This window comes from Etheostoma spectabile, chromosome 6 (genome assembly GCF_008692095.1).
Source record: "Etheostoma spectabile isolate EspeVRDwgs_2016 chromosome 6, UIUC_Espe_1.0, whole genome shotgun sequence".
Lineage (NCBI taxonomy): Eukaryota > Metazoa > Chordata > Actinopteri > Perciformes > Percidae > Etheostoma > Etheostoma spectabile.
In genome coordinates, this window is record NC_045738.1 from 21698069 (window position 1) to 21717546 (window position 19478).

Genomic DNA, 19478 nt, shown 5'->3' on the forward strand with positions numbered 1-19478 from the left:
CACACACACACACACACACACAACGTATCACCCCTCGCAACTGCAGTTATAACAAGAAAAAGCCCATTTGGACGAAAAAGTTAAAACAAATAAAACATAAACCCCATGGCCTCAAGCCAAAACACCTGAATTAACATCTCCCGTCTTCTTTTTCTTCAAACAAGTGCTGCTTTGAGAGAGCCCCCCGTCTCTTTTTAATATCCTTGCAGAGACTTGGTGCTGTGCTTACCACTTCCTCTGAAGGATGGCACCTGCAACAGCAATGAACTCAGTTACAACACTGCTGAAGCTCTAATTATATCCCTCTGTACTACTGCTGGGTGTTGAGTAAGTCCAGTACAATAAGCTGGCTGCTGCATCCTTTCTCCTCCTCTTTTTACGTTGGGTGAAATCACCACAAAAGTTGTCCAATAGCTAGACTGATGAGAGACTACACTTCAATATGAGTGTAGCAAGGACCGCTATTTGGCATAGAATCAGAGACGGAGCAAAGTGCTTATAGAGATGCATTTTACTGATTACTGTCTTTCATCAGTACATCCCTGGTATGTGGAGAACATGTCTGTGTTCTCTAGCTTGCTCATTTCGGAGATGAGAGTTATGACAGTACACAGCCATCAGGGAATAGCTGGAAATAATAGAGAATCTGTAGATCATAAAAATAATAGGCTAGTGCAAAAGTCTCAGTATGCACACTGACAGACTGGATTCAGTAAAAAGCCCCACGGACCCAAAGAGCGAAAGTGCCAGTGGTTTTTGAGTGACAGCATGGTTATTTAGTAGGTGACCATTGCTTATCCTGAGACTTAGGCCTTGATCCCTTCCTCTTAGGCCTCTAAATGAACACGGATCTTCTTACACTTTGATCTACAATCACACAGGCTCTAATTCAATCTGGATTCTGGATCAGGAAGCCAGCATATGCTGTCAGGAGTAAATAAATACTACTAGAAAAGAGACAGATGAACAAAAAAGCCTGAAACTTTAAAAAAACTTCAAACATAAACCATTTGGTACCTAAGTACTTTGATTAAATGGTAAGATGCCTGAAGACGTTTTTGCTTTTCTTTGTCTATTTCTTCCTTCTCATCCCTGCCTGGCGTCACATCACAGAGTTCTAAATAGGGTACTTTTTTTGTGGAAAGTTCTGCTCAGTTTTATTTCTGATCACTTCCCCGCTCCATCAGATATTGTTCAGAATCCAGCCACATGTGTGGACCCTGTTTCAAATCTTTCAGTCTTAATACCCCCAAAAAGCGTCCCTTACTTCCTCCTCTTGCGAGCAGTGTTAGGAGTCCATGATCTGTCTTGTGAAGCATTTCTCCCTTGAGTCTTTATGAAGATGGTTTATCTGGTTCCAGCAGAGCAGGTTCTAATAGAGAGGAAGCTGAGGGCCAAACACACTCAGGCTTTAAAAGGCTGGGGCCATGTGGAAATGGCCTATATAACCACAGGAGGCTCTTAGGATCCGCCGTGCCTCACCAGTAAATGACAGAAGAGTGAGTTAGAAGCAGGACAGCCCGTCTACTCTGAAGAGCAACTTCAACGGAGAGTACAATATTCTCAGATCGTCATTCTTAGAAGTACAAGGTTTCAGATATAAACTGACTTTGCAAGAAAGAGAGAAAGACTGGAATTTTAGCTATTATAACTAAACAACACAAGACTTTACTCTCAGTGCTTAAAATGGTAGAAAAGTGCTCTATTGGTGCGCTTCACACCGTAACTGAATGAGTGTGACCTTGTGCTATGTGAACTGCCTTTCTTCTGTGTAAAGTGGTGTTTATTAAACAACAAATATTTATAAGAGTTATCTCTTTTTACGAATCTATCCTGAGCCCCTGAACTCTTATTTTACAAAGATTTAATGCTCTGTGCCTACTCTTCCTGAAAAATATTTTCAGCAGGATACGTGTGGCTACATAATTCTGACAGCATTAAATACAATCTCTGTCCCAGTCATCTATCTTGGAGCCAGGCAGAGAAGTACACATCTGACATTTGTCCTGTGGTGCTGCGGTCAGATCCGCTGATAGACTTATTGTTTTCATATCACTGCAGGGAGGAGAAACTTTGAGGCCCTGACTGTGTACAGACCTCAGCACAGCGCGAACCCTGTAGACCAAGATCACCTCTCTGTGGAGCCACCACACAACGTGAAGCGCAAACACAAAAAACATGCACATTCAAGCACGTATGTACTGACACATTTTTCCCTCATTTTCTCTGCTGCACAGTTTTTCAACACACACACACACACACACAAAGCAAGCCACGACACACAGGAAATCACCCAGAGATAGAGGAGAGGAAATTAGAAACACCCTCCCAGCATCCCGGGTGAAAACATTTGCAACTCTGGAGCAGAAAAATCTCAGTGGACAGATCAGCAGCAAACGGAAAACACATCCCTTTGTTTTTAAAAACCTGATACCTCTCCAAATGTAATCTTCCTGTGCCTGCACCAGACGGGACACTGTGTTTCCTAAGTGGCCGGTCAGATGAACAGAAGGTCCAGAGAGCAAACCCCCCCCCCCCCCCCCCCCCCCCCCCCTCCCGTCTCTCTGGATAACCCACCCACTGTTAACCTTCTGCTTCCCATTCTTCTGCATGTCCTCATGCATTTTCAGGTCTGTCCAAAAAGACATTTGGAGAAGTGAGAGAAATAGTGTAAATAGTGTAAAACTACTGTAAATAGTACCTCCCTGTGTATTAGCATGATTAATGTGTGTATCCGAAGATGACACTGTGCAGATGTGTGTTGTGGTGCATGGATGTACACAAATTAAGTTTTTCCTGCAACCTCAGAGAGTAGCTTTCCCACCTAATGTCTATGAGAAAGGCATCTAAGCGTGATGCCTCCTGACAACAGATAGGCCCGGTCTCACCCACATGCCACCACAAGCAATAAGCTCGCGGCCTGGCACAGCAGCACAGCCAGGCAGCCAGCCATCCCTGTGGCCCTGCATTCCTCTCTTCGAACACTGCTTACAGAAGCTGACAAGCTCTGGAGGTCTCCCTGGCCGAGGTGGAAATCTGCAAAAATAAACGCTTTAGGTGACATGAAGGCTTTGTTTGTTTCTGCTGGCCCGGCTGTTTGTGTTAGCGCGGTGGGTTAATTGCGACTTTGATCGCTGCGTTTATTGATCCAACAGTGGCCTTAGGAGTGTGGCCGGCCTGGCCTGCCTCGCCTGCTCCCACCCCCAATCTCAAACAATCACACCTCCGCCCCCGACTACAGACGGGGTCTAAAGGGTGGCCATGCCAAAATGGTGTTAAAGATGCACTGGGAATGGGTGGCCATGACTGGGAGTACTCCGTGATTACTGAGTGGTTGAGCAAGCCCAAGGACAATTAGGAACGGGTGGCTTAGTTTAGAGACTGACCGTTAATGGAGAAAGGGGTGAAATGGACTGGGCTAAAGGTCAGGAAAAAGATTGTGCTAGAGTTTGATAAAAGTGCTCAGATACAAAGGAATAATGGCAAGCAGGTTGGCCTGTGCTTTGGTCAGATGTATGAGTAGACTTGGCTTAGTTTATCTACAGTAGTGGTGCGGCCAGACAATCTTTCTCTGGGCCAGCTGAAGTGAGTGAAGGTGGCTGTGATTATGTTGTGGAGTATGTAATACTAGGCCAAGTTGGATCAAATGATAATGGTCTGCAGATGACAACAGCTTTTATTGGCTAACTCTGGCAAATGTTCACCAATATTGATTTATGCGGTGTGACCGAACCACGTAGGCCAAACTGAGCTGTTCTGAACCTCAGCTGATCTGACTTGACCAGTATTTTGGCATGGCTTCCTTCTTTGACCCAAGCTAAAGGGTGGATAAATGCCCCAACAGTTTAACTAGCTGCACCAATAAACAAGCTTTCCAAAACACATTCAGAAGATCAGGGTGAAAACCACCATCATTTTTCATCATTTTTTCCTGACAATTTTTTCAAAACATCCCTTGAAATTCTAGCTGCTGTGAGTTTTTAACCTAATGAAAATCTGTTCCAGGTCTCTAGATCTCTTAGGTTCAAGAGGTTACAGACACAAGAGAATCCTGGTAAGCACTTTTCCAGTGCAGCCCGGTGAGAGGGTCAAATATGTGTGTGTGTGTCTCTATGATGGCTGTGAGGTCATCAGTGTATTGACACAGCAGCGGATGATGGAACGGGATTCTGGACGGGGACGGGGACGGACACACACACACACACACACACACACACACACACACACACACACACACACACACACACACACACACACACACACACACACACACACACACACACACACACACACACACACACACACACACACACACACACACACACACACACACACACACAGTAAACAAGTAATGACACATCTACTGTTACATTGTGGGGTCTTGATTTAGATCAGGTGATACCAGAGAGGATGAGTGTGTAATCAGGATAGAATGTACACCTTTTCTCTCACTATCTACTTCATATTCCCTCAGTACCTCCGCTGTATCCCTCTCTGTTCTTCCTGCTCTCCTTCCTTCCTTCCTTCCTTCCATTTTGCTCTCAAATTCCCTCTCTGTGAGATATTTGCAGAGACTCAATGACAGGAGAGACATACTGTGCACGGCACTCAGCGTTAACCCTTCTCTTTGTTGGCACTACAGCCAATCAGTACAAAGCTTTCTATTACTGTAAATCTTGTGTTTCCCACAGATGTGCTCATAAGTGTTTTGGAAATACATCATTCAGCATGAAAAAAGCATTAAAAAATGGGGGCAGCCCTAGATTGCAAGCTAGAATAAAAAGCCTTTTAATTTCTCTGCTCTTAAACAAACACACCACAGCCATTACCTATTGTGCCACAGAATTCAGTTCAGTTTCAGCCTCAATGAAAAAGATGTCTGTTTGACAGCATGCAACAAGGTATGCTAGCACGCACAGATTTATAAAGAGCTCAAAAGATGAAATATTGTCATTTCTGTATTAAATACAGTAAAAGTATGGATTTCACTCAGAGTGTGATTAACTCCCAGTGTAAAAATAGTAATAAATAGTGCAAGGGTGATTCATTTTTTTATGACATTCAATTTGTTCTAATATGCTACTGAATTGTTCTGATTAAGCTGTCTTTAACCAAACATTTCCAATCAGGGTAGTTTATGTCCCTGATCTTGGCCTTGAGGTTAGCATGACGTAATCTATGCACTTGCCCGTTAAAGTTGCGTAATCTATGCACTTAGTTGCGATATTTAGCAAAAAAAAAACAAACACTTATGATTTGGATGAGATAGTGACCCCCAGGGTTTAAAATAATTGTCAAGTTTGAAAAGTTGAGAACTTATTACCACATGCACATATAAACACAGTGTTTTAAGTGGCACAAAATAAAAGTTGTAATTGCAAAGCATTTGGAAATTGTGGGATCTGACAGACAAGGAGGGAGAGGTGTTGAGTGGAGGGATGATAGGATGGAGGAAGGGGGGCAGAGGATGAAGTAATGTGCCTGCACAAGGCACTCTAGCCGGGGGTCAGATCCTGTTCATGGAAACCATCTGGCCTGCTCAATCTGAGCCACAGCAAACATACAGTACACATGATCCTCCTTTCTATCTCTCACTCACTTTCCGCCTGCTTTAAAACTCACCTTCTGCCCATTTTTTCTCCCTCTTCCTCACCTTCGCCTCCCTTCCGTCACTTTACCTTTGCTACCCCTCGCTTTTACGCCTCCTTTTCTCTCTCAAAAACTATCCTACTCATTAATGCATGGCAGCTGCAGGGAGCAGTGTTACTTCATTTTTCCATGGCAACGGCCTCTCTGTTTCACCGGATCCCATTTCAGTTTTGGTAGCAACGTACTCCTTTGCCAGTACTGAACACATTCACGTGTTAAATAGAAGGAATTATTGCAAAATTCCTGAAATAGAATCCCCATGCCGATCACTGGCAATTATTATCAGGGCCCAGAGAGACCATGGGTGTCCCCGGGGAGAATGGGACGGGGAACAGTGGGGGTGAGGGGTAGGCAGGAAATAAGCTGGGGAGAAACCAAGAAGGGGACAGAGAAGGACCTCCAGAGGTAAGAACATGGAAGGCAAAGTTGAGGAGATGTAGTGTACGCAAGGAGAAACACTGAGTTGGAGCAAGAGAAGAAAGTAAAACAGTGGGTTAGAACTCCAAGGCTGAGGCCAGGTGGCCATTTGAAGGTGTGCCAGGCCACTCTGGCTAGGGTGACAATTGCAGCACTGCCCTTCAGCCCTAATGTGAAGTGACTACTGAAATAACACCACCTACATATATTGTAGCCTTGCATGACCAAGACACTTAGTTGCCTCTACAGGGGAAAAAAACATGCACACACTCTTTCCCTCGTGGGTACAACACGGATGATCTGGGGTGTAAGTAATGTCAAGGAGACTCCACCATCTTGGGCCTGAGGGGCTCAGTTTGGATGGTGTGCATCTTTGACCTTACCATGCCGGTTGCAATGGTGTGACCAAAGAGTGTAAAAAACAAACAAATGGACACAGCATTGGTGACATCACCCTTTGGTTTGTAGACTAATGTTTTGAAGCTGGGAGTTTACTTTTTTTGGCTGATGCTATCTTGGTATTTTGGAGTCAGAAGTGACCATATTTGGACTGATGGGGAGGATGACAGTATTGTTTCAATGATGATGCGTTAAGCTAAATGCTAAAAGAGGAAAAGTAGCTGATTTCCAACCCTTCTGACGCGAGTCATCCAGCAGAGTTTTATTGTCAGGTAAACAAGGTACTGGTGCTCTTTGTCAGCATGTATGGTTGGCAGATCACCGAACGAGACATTTCTAGGTGACCAAAGCGTTCCAATTAACTTGAAACTTGAAAACACACAGTGAGAAGGTCAAGAGTTTAAAATGAAAATAGAAGAAGAAACTACTCGAAATCAGCGATTGAGGGCCATAAACTTGTTTATTGACGTAATAAATAAAGGCAGAAGTAGAGTCCTTTACCCACAGACTTCTATAGAATCTGACTTATCTTTCAGTGAAGTAGCCCCCATGCTGGAAATTAAGCAGAATGCAGGTTTGAGGCACTTCCACACTGGCTTCACTTCTCAGATAAGGAAGTGTGCATTTGGGTGTGACAAAGAAACTATCTCTTTAACTCTTAATAAATTGATTTTTCTTCCCAATCCAAATTCTCCCTTTTTCTCAGTTTATCTTTCCTGAGAAGGCTCTACACTTATCAACTACTGTTTAAACTGTTTACTAATTGTAAACTGAACCATTTCTCTTTGGACCAACCGGATTGTCTGTTTTTGACATTAGCTGCCTGTCTGTCTTTATCATCGACAGTTCCTTAAGAAGATTATAGGAGGTTCTCTGATATCTTTGAATGGATTACAAGTAATTTTTCAGCCATTTTCATTGCAGGGTGAATTTCGCCTATCGTTCCCCATGGGGTAACAGGAGAAGAGGGTGTTACAAACGGAGATAGATAGGAATGTACTGGACTTGAAGTCATAGAGGAACCATGGCTCAGAATCCTTTCTGGGGTTTGGTTGGAGCACTCAGCTACAGATAGAGCATGACACTCATGGATTCAGATAATAATCTCTGCCCTAACCACGCATGACGGGCCATCACCAGGAATCAATTCTAACTATGTCTGCCATTGAAAAAGACAAGCATGCTGTAAAGAATGATTTAAGAAGAGAAAGTTACAAATAGAAACAGTGCATGTTCTGCTTTTTTCCAGCTGCTATTCTGGTTTTAGACTTTGAGTAGGATATGTGTCCAAGACAAAACATAAGCTTTACTCAAGTATAGAGTCACACTGTAATGAAATGCACAGTGCAGGGGGACAGAATTGCTAGCACAGGTTTTTTGAGGTCATGCTGTTTCTTGAAGTAAGATAAAGGATGATGCAGCAAAGTGCATTAGACCTTAAAGTGTATGACACTGAACCAAAAATACAGAACATGTTTTATTCCATTCTATGCTTTTTGTGATCTGCTGACACTGGTGGAATAAATGACAACAGACAATAGTTAAAAATGCAAACCTCATGTACTGCAGCTTTTCCATCTGCATTATCACTATTTTCTTACCTACTTCTATTAAAATGGGCCCATGCTCTAGCATCTGCGCAGACCTTTACCTTTTTTCCTTCTGTTGTGAATCGGAAGGAAAGAATGTATGTCACAGCGACAACACATCTGAGACCAGGACTATGAGAAAAATTTTAAAACAATTTACGCAATCACCAGGTATCACGTGTCCCTATTCTGTTTAAACAGCCTTAAGTGGTCTTAGCAGCCGTGGTATAATAAATACTTTTGTAACTTTTTTTTTTGTAACCCAATCTCATTCCGCCACCTTCACTCTTTCCGTCTTGTTCCTCTCTCTTCTGTAAAAATAAGAACAAAAAGAGAGAAAGCCATGCATGCCAAATTGGGCACATGTGCAGCAGAAGTGTGAGCCATTAGGTATTCTGTTTACACCACACTAAAATAAATGGAGTGGTTTAAGTTTGGGGATATCCAAGGCCTGGGGTACCAGCTGTCGGGCCGTTCGGTTTGGTCCGCCTCCACTCCCATGTCAACAGGACAGACTGTTTCCTAATTACTGCTGCAGTATGTGGTGTGGTCCCAGTCGCACAGCCGAAGGGGACAGAGGAAAGTGGAGGCAATGACGGGCTCAACAAACTATTAGAGGGTTGAGTTAACTTTTGTGGAAGTACTGTAAACAGCTCAATGGGCTGACATGGAACCTGGGCTCTGAAGCATTATTTCAATTCACATGCGTCATGCCCTCTTTCATGTTTGACTGACATCGGTTTGTGTGGTCCTAGCAATTCAAATTAAGATGAATTAAGAATGGTTGTTGGACTTCTGCATCATAGGTTATTGTTTACATGCACAAAGAGCCATGATTATAAGTCATATTCTATTCCTATTGAAGATTGATTTAGTTTACCTGCTCTTTGAATTCCCTGAAACAGAGTATCCCTGCTGCCATAAATAAACCTGTTAAGAGAAAACGTCTGTGCGCCTGTGATGACCCGCCTGCATATACAACACACTGCTGAAAAGGTATGAAAACAGAATCCTGTGAAGTTAAGATCCCTGGAGTGATCTGTGAAACGATGAGGCCTGTTGACATCATCGTGTAACTATAACTATGTGTCAGTCTGACTGTGTGCTGACAGAGAAAACCAACAGTCAAAAAATATGTCCATGCTGCAGTGATCTGTGGGATATTTAAGTAAGCCAGGCAATCTGATCAGATTGCTCATCATGAGAATATGACAACATGTAAGCGTAGTATTAAAACATAGTTGTAATCTTTACAGTGGCCAACCAAAAACCAGGATATTTGAGTAACAAAAATGCCTAAATAATATACTGGGTTAATGTGGTCATAAGTGAACCTAACAGATTACCGACACAAAGATGTCCATATTTCCCCAATCAGTAAAGTACTGAACCACATGAGTACTGTGTGCGTAGACACACACATGTGCATACACCATGACGTTCTGTTCCTGCATCAAGAGGAGCCCTGTCAAAGAGTTGTCAGCACTTCCTGATGTATTTCAGATGGGGCTGGTTGTGATGTGGGCTCTGCTAACTGGTCCAGGCAAGATGCAGCAAGCATCCACACAATGGGAGCACTTAACTATCCAGTTAGACACTTAAACACAGAGACAGGGACATTCAGCAAGCCAGCCAGTCAACCAGACCATAAGCCCACCACAAAGTGACATGAGACGCTACGTATGCATCTGTATGTAAAACAGGCTAATAGGCTAACAGCTAACAGAGGTCCCTGGAAGCCATATGGACACAACCACAGAAAGAGCTAAGATGGGCTGGGCTAAGCTAAACCTCAGCACCTCAGAGAGAAAGAGGAGGACAAGGAGAGGGGTAAATGGTCTCTAAAGTAGATTTGGGACTGGTGTTTGTTCCTGAGTTATGGCGTTGAATAATTACCAGAAAAGTGTTTTTTCAGATCATTATAATGTCACAGTAAAGTTTACCTTAACCTAATATATAAAATGCCATCCCTTCATCATTTTAACCTATTAAACATTAGTGTGGAACGTTCCCATAATAAGCATATGAATTATTGAGTTTACGGCACAAAATATGTTTTGAATGTTTTGAAATTCCCCCGATTCCCACGATATCACGTTCACAAGAATGGTACAAACATATAGACAGACAACCAAAAACATAATGCCTCGGGCCATAGCTTCCAGAGTGGCATTAAAAAAGAACAAACTATATAAAAGTAGCACTAAAGTAAGAGATAAAAAACAAAACTAAATTATTTATAAGTGTATATATACAAACTATTTTACAGTTCGGTCCTATAATGAGTGTTTTAAATTATCTGTGAATAGAAAGCTTTAGTTGAAGTGGAAATGAGTAAGGTAGTTGTACAGCAATGTGCAAATCCAGCATAACTGAAAGTTCCATGTCATTTCATTATATAGAAGTTTCAGGATAATACTTAATTTCTCATACTGCCCATGGCTGCTGCACCTGTATTCACTCTCTGTATGAGATGCTTCGTAGGAGTGGCTGTCTCTTTAAGCCCCCCTTCCAAAAAAGCCCAGTCTGCTCTGATTGGCTAGAGTGTTTCGTGCAATCTGCGCTCCGATGTTGTTTCACTAGTTGAAAGCTAGTGCAACGGAGTATATAGCAGGACTTTGTACCGTGAAAAATCACCAAGAGAGGCTTCTAACCCAAATATTACACCACCAGACATGTCCCAGCAGTAAAGTGACCTGACTTTGGGGAGAAATTACCAGCAATGGCCGCCAAGATTACAGCTTTGTCGCGTAAGCCTGCAGCTACTTAATATTTAGCACTAGACTGACTTTAGCTCAGACAGTGTGACGAAGCAGCCCTTTCTACCATCAAAAATAGTATATGCTATTATCAATAATAGAAACCGGAGCATTCAGTTGGAAATCTGAACGCTTTACCTCATGGGGATTTCTTCAAAATACATTCACCTGATTATTTTATTTGTTTCGGCCACGTTTCATATGAAAATCTGACATAACATTTTAGATATGACAGAAAATATGGAAAAGCCTAATATGTCCACTTTAAAGTCATTATTGATAGGTATATGGGTGCCACATTTCAAATAATCTAATTGCAATAATATGAATTCAGTGTGTAGCTCAAGATACATGGGGTTTGAAGCCTCAGACCTAGCCTATAAGGACATGCTACTGGGCCACTCTGCTCCTAACAGGACTACATTCAGTGAAATCTTACATATCACTAACTGAAACGAAACATTAAAAAGACCGCCATCGAAAGGAAAAGGGCATGTTTTGTACCTACTATACAATATGTATAATGGTAGAGTATATAGTATGGTACCTGTAGAGTAAGACGTTTAACAGCATCCCAGGCTTGGGCAATGAGCTCCTTCATTCTCTCCTCTGAGGTTGTCCATGACTCCCCTGCTGTGGTGTCGGGCATCACCCTCATTGGTATGGACAGGGGGCGTGATTCTGGAAAAGAAAGAAAGTACTTCAGTACTGTGTGCCCAGTAGTATTGTAAATTTGTTTTGTTTCAACTTCTGGTCCTGTGATGACGTGACCTCTTTACCATAGCAGTGCTGTAGAACCCTGTAACATGTAACATAAAAACAATATATTGTACACAAGACTGGACTGCCTTGCATTTATCCCACATTTAACTCTCTTCGTAATTCACTTTTCTTTTCATTTGCTGTACAGTATCATGTTATATGATGTTAAACTGACACTTCATTGAGGTGATGTAATGTTAACACACACACACACACACACACACACACACACACACACACACACACACACACACACACACACACACACACACACACACACACACACAGAATATCCTAGACATGACATGTCCTAGTGGGCCTGCTGTGGTCCAGACAAAGGTCGATAGTCTGCACTGACACTCATGGCAACAGCCAAGCACACAAATCCCACAGTAACAACCCCTAAATTAGCCTTTGCACTAACCCTATTAACGTGAGGATCTCTTGTGAGAGAATAAGACACACACAAAAGAGAAACTAAGTGTAAGAGAGAGGTGCAGAAGCAGAAATCGAAGGAACTGAGACAGAGGCATATAGACAGAACACACATTCTACCAGGTTAGCCTGAGGTCTGTGGATGTTAAAACCATCAGGGCGCCAGAGGTGAGGGAAGGGGGGTCCCACTGAAGACACATTAGGACATATTCCATGATTTAAAGGTCTGCCTTGCTCAGCAGCTCTATCCCACATTTGTCATGAAACAGCGATGATGTCACAGCACCACAGTGCCTCCTCAGACTCCACGCTCCCAAATATCACTAAAACAGGCAAATGGGTTGGCATGGAAACAAGTGTGTTGCCAGGGCAATGGACAAAAAGGATGGTTAAGTTACCCTAATTTGTTGTTGTTGTGGCAACCTGCCTAAAACTTGTGGGTGGGAGCGTGTGTGTGTGTGTGTGTGTGTGTGTGTGTGTGTGTGCATAGACGGCTGAGTGACTAAGCTCACAGGTGCATGTGTGTAAAGTGGAAGAAACCAGACTGAGGGCCGCAATCATCATGTCTGGACTCTTAAAGTATTTTCTCACACTCAGCATCCAGGTGCCTCTGGCATTCAGGGACTATGAAATGGACTGTTTTTGTCATGATGCCTACAATCAGTGTTGCATCATCACGTACTATGCACATGACTACACTGTACATTTTGTACATTTGACAACCCATATTTTCCAATTATGCCTTCTCCCTCATTCTTGTCAGCTACATACACTAGATTCTGTGAGCCTTGTACAGTACACAACTAATTCAAATGTTAGTATACTTTACTAAATATCCACAGCCACAGATGGCAAAAATTGACTTTGACAGGACAGATTGTGTTTCATGGACTGTCTTTCATTGAGTAATGTGCAGAGAGTGCTGCATAAACCGCTGTGATATCATTGGGTTGTCAATAGTGTTTTGTTGTAGTGGGCTGTGTGTGTGTGTGAGAGTATTCCTGTCACACTGCATTAGAGAGCTGTTTCCTGTACAGCTCTGCAGGGGATCCATATAGACATGACAGAGCTCTGTGGCTGCCGTTCTCTGTCATGTGGCCCAGCTGTCTAGACCAAGGAGACTTTACCCCAGGGACTGGACTTGCTCTGTGTGAATGTGTGTTTATTTGTAAAATAGGTTGTGACAAAGTTTTTGGGAGCATGAGTCAATAAGTCTGCGCCCACATTGACATCAATGTCTGTGCAGTGTGTGTGTGTGTGTGTGTGTGCGTGTAAGTGAGGGGTGTGTATGATTTTAACTCTGTTGGTTGTAATCACTAGAAATACCACAGTCTTACTACTTACGTCAGTGTCCTGGTTACCCCCCCTCCACTGTACCCGGAATCCTTGCCCAACCAAACAGTGCCTTACCACATCGGAAAATACAACAGCAAGATATATACACACACTGGCCTTGCAATACACGACAGAATACACACTAAAACAGACCCCAAGGGTTACATCATTGATGAAATCTTAGAGTAAAAAGAGACCACCCTTCTGACATTCAAAAGCATCAATTGTACCATGACCCTCCAAATTGCCAAAACAATCTATTACACACCATGAGATAGTTAGCCTGAGAGACGTTGGAGACTATCAGGCTGCGTGGGCATTTTGACAATTGCAACTATGATTCCTTTGAGTGGAAATGCACAATTGCAAATATGCAAGCACATGTGAGTAGGTATGCAGTGTGCCACAAGCAGTATGCATTTGCATTAACCTGTGAAACTAATTTTATATTGCACAACATGCATTAGTACATGAGGGTACACACACATCAGCATAGAGCCTAAAATTAGGCCAACAATTCCAGTTAGAGTAATTACCATTAAATCCACCTTCAAAATTTGAGTTTGTCAAGTTGGGTCATGTTCTAGAGTAACCCATTGCTTTGTGTTGTTGATAATACTTTTTGACCAGGCGTCAAAAGGGGGTACTGGCTGCAGTTTTAATCTAAAAACTGGTTATTGCCCTAATCCTGAAATAGACCGAGGAGAGAAGCCTTTTTTTACTTAAGGGTAGGCAAAACTGTGAATGTCCTTCCCAAGAGAGAGTCTGTTAGGCCAATCAGAAAGTGTGCTAAAGTAGAAGTACAGAATAGGCAGCAACAATGCAAGGCCATTCTGCTCTCTGCTTTGTTTTAAATACCATTCCAGGACTCTGTTTGTTAATCCTGGGGTCATTATTTGGAATGAAACTGCCATATCTTGTTATATTGACTTGGCGCCCGCCATTTCTGCAGGGAGGAGATTGAAAAAAAGAGAGAGGCAGGCAGGGACAGAGAATGAGAAAGACAGAGAACATAAGAGGTCTACATTCAAACGAAAGAGAAATATGACAGCGCCCAAAGCTCTTAAACCTGCCCAGGCCTAACAAGTCCTAAGAGTCCTCTTAAAGTGGGGTTATTCCCCCTGTCTCGTGCCATCTCAGCCATGTCCTCATTTTCACCCTCTGTTAGGCCATTAGGCTAATATCTTATTGGCTAAACTCTGACCATACACCCTTCCCCTCTTCTTTACTCCTCTGTTTTGTTCTCCTTCTCTCCCACCACTCCCTCTTTCTTTCTTAGCGTTTAGCTGGTGTGTAGAGCTGACAGTCCAGTCCCCTATAAACATTCTAGTGTTCTGATGGTGATTATTCATCCCCTTCAACAGCTTCATCACATCCCCCAGCAAGTGAAAGGTCTGGGTCTTTTAAGCCCACAGCACTGAGCATGTGTCATGTGATCAGAGAAAACGCAGAGACCAGAGCCCCAATACGACACGTCAACTAAAAGGCGGGAAACAAATCAGTTTTGTACACCAAAACCGCCGTGGCAGAGTAGCATTGCTGTAAAATGTGTGAGGGCGTGTGGTGTGGCAAGTATCAATCGCACATCATACAAAGTCACTCTGATTTACCCACAGTCACACAAAACTAACACCTGAACAGCACCAGTTTCCAGTACAGATTTAGTCTTCTCAACAACAATGGCACAAAGTGTCCATATGTCCTTTCCGAGTGGTTGAGCAAGTCAACCATAAAAACAGCCTAATTGAGGGATCTTGGCATTTCCTCATGCCGCCTGCTATCTTTCTGGTATGTTCCCATTTACAAATGGTTTACAGTGAGTTGAAGTGTTGTATATTCTGTTACAGCTGCATGCAGAGGCAGCAATGGGGCTCTTTAATAAACCCGCCTCACTATTTGTTTTGGATGCAAGTCGGTGTTTATTTAAATATTTACGTAACTCCATTTGTTATGGGGTTATTAAAGCCGCCAATGAAAAAAGTGGTGTGGTCAGGCTGACTGAACGGGTGAAGAATGGGGGTGAGGGGGTGGCAAGCGGACTGTGTTTTAAGAGTTTTATTTTGCCCATTTATTTCTACTCTACAGATGCTGCACAATTTCTCTTCCCACCAGTTATGCTTTAGGAAGTCCCCTAACCAGTCCACGTAATTGTGAAGGGAAGACCTCTTTAATTCAGGCATGCAGAAACAGACTCTGATGTCTCTGGCAAGAAAAACAAAGCGAGAAGAGAATCACACACATTTCCCATTGCAATCGTCATCACTGTCATCAGAGTTTAACCTGATAATACACAACATAGCTATTCAACCAATACAAAATTCAGTTGAGATACGTATTTAAAAGAGGAGGAGATGAGAGAGTTCCTGCCAGCCAGACCATGACAGAACATGTTAAGATGATAAAAAGCCTTCTCAGAATGACACCAAGACCATCTGAAACGTCACTTGTGAAATCACCAGTTTCCAATTCCCTCCTGTTCCTCTGTCATCTGAACCGAGCCCCCTCCAGCCTGCACACTAATCCACGCTACATCTGATGAACCACAACTCAACCCCAACTTCCCTCTCTGCTCCTCTCACTTTAACCTCAAAAACCATAGCCAATATCCACAAGGCCTAATACCCTTATCGTTCGTGGAAGCAGAAAAAGGGATACATAAGGACAGATCTATTCTCCACAGACTGGTTTGTGCGGGCTCATCAGCGTATGGAGGCCAGAGACATTCTCATTGAGCGAGTAGAGTTCCCTAAAGACTACAACCATGCTTCTCAGGGGGGATGGAGAGGGGGGCTCCTATCTCATTATTCTCCTTTTTCTTGTTTTCTTTCCCCACTCCAACCATCATTACCTTGATAAATTATTGACTTTACCAGAAAAATTAAACTATATAAATAACTCCACAATGAAAATATTATCCCTTTCTGAAAAGAGCACGGTGGCCAATAAAAACCTGCCTGACTTCCATCAGGCTACTTGGGCTTGGATTATAGTTATGTATGACTGTGGAGTTCTGCGTGAAGTCGTCCCGTCAGTTCTCTCTCTCTCTTTTATACGTGTGTGTATATGGATGTATATATTAGTTTCTCGCTGCTGTTTCTTTATCCAAAATATATTGATTCATGTCTTTACAGAATATACCCCTCTCAACCATGAAACCTGGACTTTCTTTCCTGTTCCCAAACTTTTTGCTGACGCACTACAGTTGAGATCACAGAAAAACCATCACTATAGAAATGTTTTTGTGAGGCCCACAGCTTTAGCTTGCAGATTGACAGTATGAACAATGCAAATGTTTCCTGGTCTTTCTTTGTCTTTGTGATCCTCCGAGTAAACAGCAAAATTATATCTAATCCCATCATCCAGACCACTAGCAGACAGGAACTAAGACGACAGTTCTCCTTCCAACCTTGTAGAAGCACAGCCAGATTGTAGGATAGGTTTCTCAGTAAAATAAGTATGTTCTCAGAGCGCCAACAGCTAATTTTAGGATTGAAAAGGAAAGCCGGTGAGATCATTATTCTGCTAGATGTTGGAGAACAATGAGAAGCTCGGGACTCGGGAGGGTCTCGATCAGAAACACAGTGCTGCTGCCAAAGGGAACATTCATTAGGGACAAATAAAGAAAATACTTAGAGGCTAGTTTTATGTGAACCAATTTGTGGTGTAATTGTGCGGGCAGGCAGAAATCGACCTCAAACTGAGAAGAAATTATTTGTTTTCAAAGTTGCTGTTCCACAGCCTTTCCTTGTAAAGGATAATCACACAAAAACAACCGTTAACACTGCTGATGATGTTACTAAGCAATATTCAAACAAACCCGTGATGTGATGTTTTTTTTTTTTATAAATGAAGTACCAAACCTCTAGTATATCCACCAGAATATTTAGTCAGACCATATACTTAGACCAGAAAAGCCTGATGGACTGACCATAAATATAAGTTATTATAAAAGTCAACCAGAGCCATACAAATATGCAACAGGAGCATTTTGAAGAACCTTTTAGAACAAAAACCACCTAGACAAGGCTTGAAAATTAGTATTTGTACAGTAAATGAGTATGAGTATTTGCCATTATAAACACAAACCAATTCAAAGAGAAATACGAGTCCTTATGTGATGGAGGGCCGATTTTAATTGCAGACGTGTGTCTTCAGTAACATGAAAATATCTATAATATATTTTACAATATAATATATAGCCCCCGGAAAGGACTTTGGTCCAATTCAGCCAATGCTGGTTCTGAAAATCAGCAGTGTTTTGTAACATGTACCCTGTATATTTAAACATGTGCAATGACCAAAACCAGAAAAGAAGAGAGACAGGGTGAAATATTTAGTTGCCAACTGGAGTTGAGTGGATATGGCTTCTGAGATTTGAGCTGGGCAGCCCCACAGCCCCGGTATGATATCACCTTGCCCACAGTGCTTTCTGGGGAAATGATCTGCAGTGAACTGGTTCTGTGTGTCTCTGTACATTTGCCTACACATTAACAGGCACCTTCCAAAAGCCTGCAGGAAAGTCCCCCTTGATTACGACGAAACTGTAGCTAGGCTGAATGTGGTAACAAAACAACATAACACTCTCTTTACATCATAAAAGTGCCAGGCATGCATTCAAATGGCCAATTGGAAGCAGGGACATCGAGCGAGCGCAATTGTTCTGAGGAGGCTTTGAACTGCTAAAAACTCTGAAAATGATTTTCTTCCAGTGGATTATGATTTATTCTGTAACTCCCTGAGGTGATTCTGTGGGGAAATCAATAGCTCCAGTAGAAAACTATCATAGGAAATAGGCAAAGAAAAACCCTGCTTTTGCCAACTTATAATCAGGCAGAACAAAACACCGCTCTATATCAATACTTCATATATCCAACACATCAGGTCATTTAATCCTATAATAGTATTTCAAACAGCCACACACTGGACATACAAACGGTTAACTTCTATTTTTTTTAATTGACCACTTCAATGCATGGTTAGAGTACATACTTAGGGCTTCGGAGTGTCTCTGGGGGGACAAGAACCAAAACATATGTATACTGGACTAGAACATCTTACCGTAGTGGACTTAAAGAGGAACCAGTTGTTTTTTTCCCCCAGTATGTTAAGTATATTAAGGGACTAGCAGCAGTATTGAGGCAGCTGGTACTACAATTATTGCCTGACAAATTTCATTTGTAGCATATTTTATGTTTTATACCTTCACAAAGGTAAACCTTAACAGGTGTATCCAGGATTGTGACAGCATCAATACATTACGAGCATTCATGGGACTTCATGGACTAAATATTTGAGTTGCACTCTTAGAAGGAAGATTTGCCATATTTTACGTGGATTTCCAATCAGTGCTGATGGTAAATTTAGTCAATTAAAGCAAGAAAGAACTATAGTCCGTTTGAGCTTTGATTTCTCTGGGTAGCCAGGGGGCTTGCTCTACATGTTGCTCAATAACAAAACGTCCTTGTTCTCTTTGCTTGTATTGCAAACTAGCTTCATTTTGAACAGTGGAAATGGCATAACAAAATTTGAGTGCGGCCTATGTTATGAATAAGGATGAATTTAACTGTTTTGGCTGACTCGGATGTTCAGTTGTATTTCTACGAGGCAGACTATATATGGTTGAAGAAATGCAGTGGAGACCATCCAGAACCCGAGCTGCCGAGGGCAAACACTGACTGGTGGTGCCTTTGCTCAAATGTCCCTCTGATTCCAACAAAAGGTGATCAATATGCTGCAATATTGTCAGGTGGACAGTTTTTGTGGGATGCTGTTGCTGAGAGCCCATGTGTGCGTTACTATGCATGCAAGTTTTACTCATTTGGACAGGGAGGTGTGCTGGAAACCTTCTTCAGGATCCCATAGATAAAATGGAAAAGATAACCAAGACCAGCAGGGCCGAGAGGGCAGATGATGAGTAAGTATTCTTGTCACCTAATGCTATTGTGAGCTATTATGTTAAGTAACTTTAAGTTTTAAATGTGCTATTGTTGACAATGTGGAAAATAATTCACTGAGAAATGTATTGCTTCAAATGATTGCATTTACCATCAACACCGATTGGTCGTCCACATATTAGGTGGTGAATTTAGTCTTTAAAGTGAATTCATTTGCAACAAATACCAGAGTAATGGTT

At 42.3% G+C, this 19478-nt stretch overlaps 1 protein-coding gene across 4 annotated transcripts in view; it reads right to left on the bottom strand.

Moving 5' to 3' along the window:
* The window catches only part of vps13b (vacuolar protein sorting 13 homolog B), a 354534-nt gene that overhangs the window by 182015 nt on the left and 153041 nt on the right, over nucleotides 1-19478 (bottom strand). For all 4 annotated transcript variants that reach the window (XR_004332501.1, XR_004332502.1, XM_032519244.1 and 1 more), the window contains exon 22: nucleotides 11361-11494. Coding sequence is in view for 2 of the 4 variants with exons in the window: in XM_032519244.1 (XP_032375135.1) it covers nucleotides 11361-11494 (134 nt within the window). In the remaining 2 variants the exon portion in view is untranslated. The remainder of the gene's footprint in view (nucleotides 1-11360; nucleotides 11495-19478) is intronic.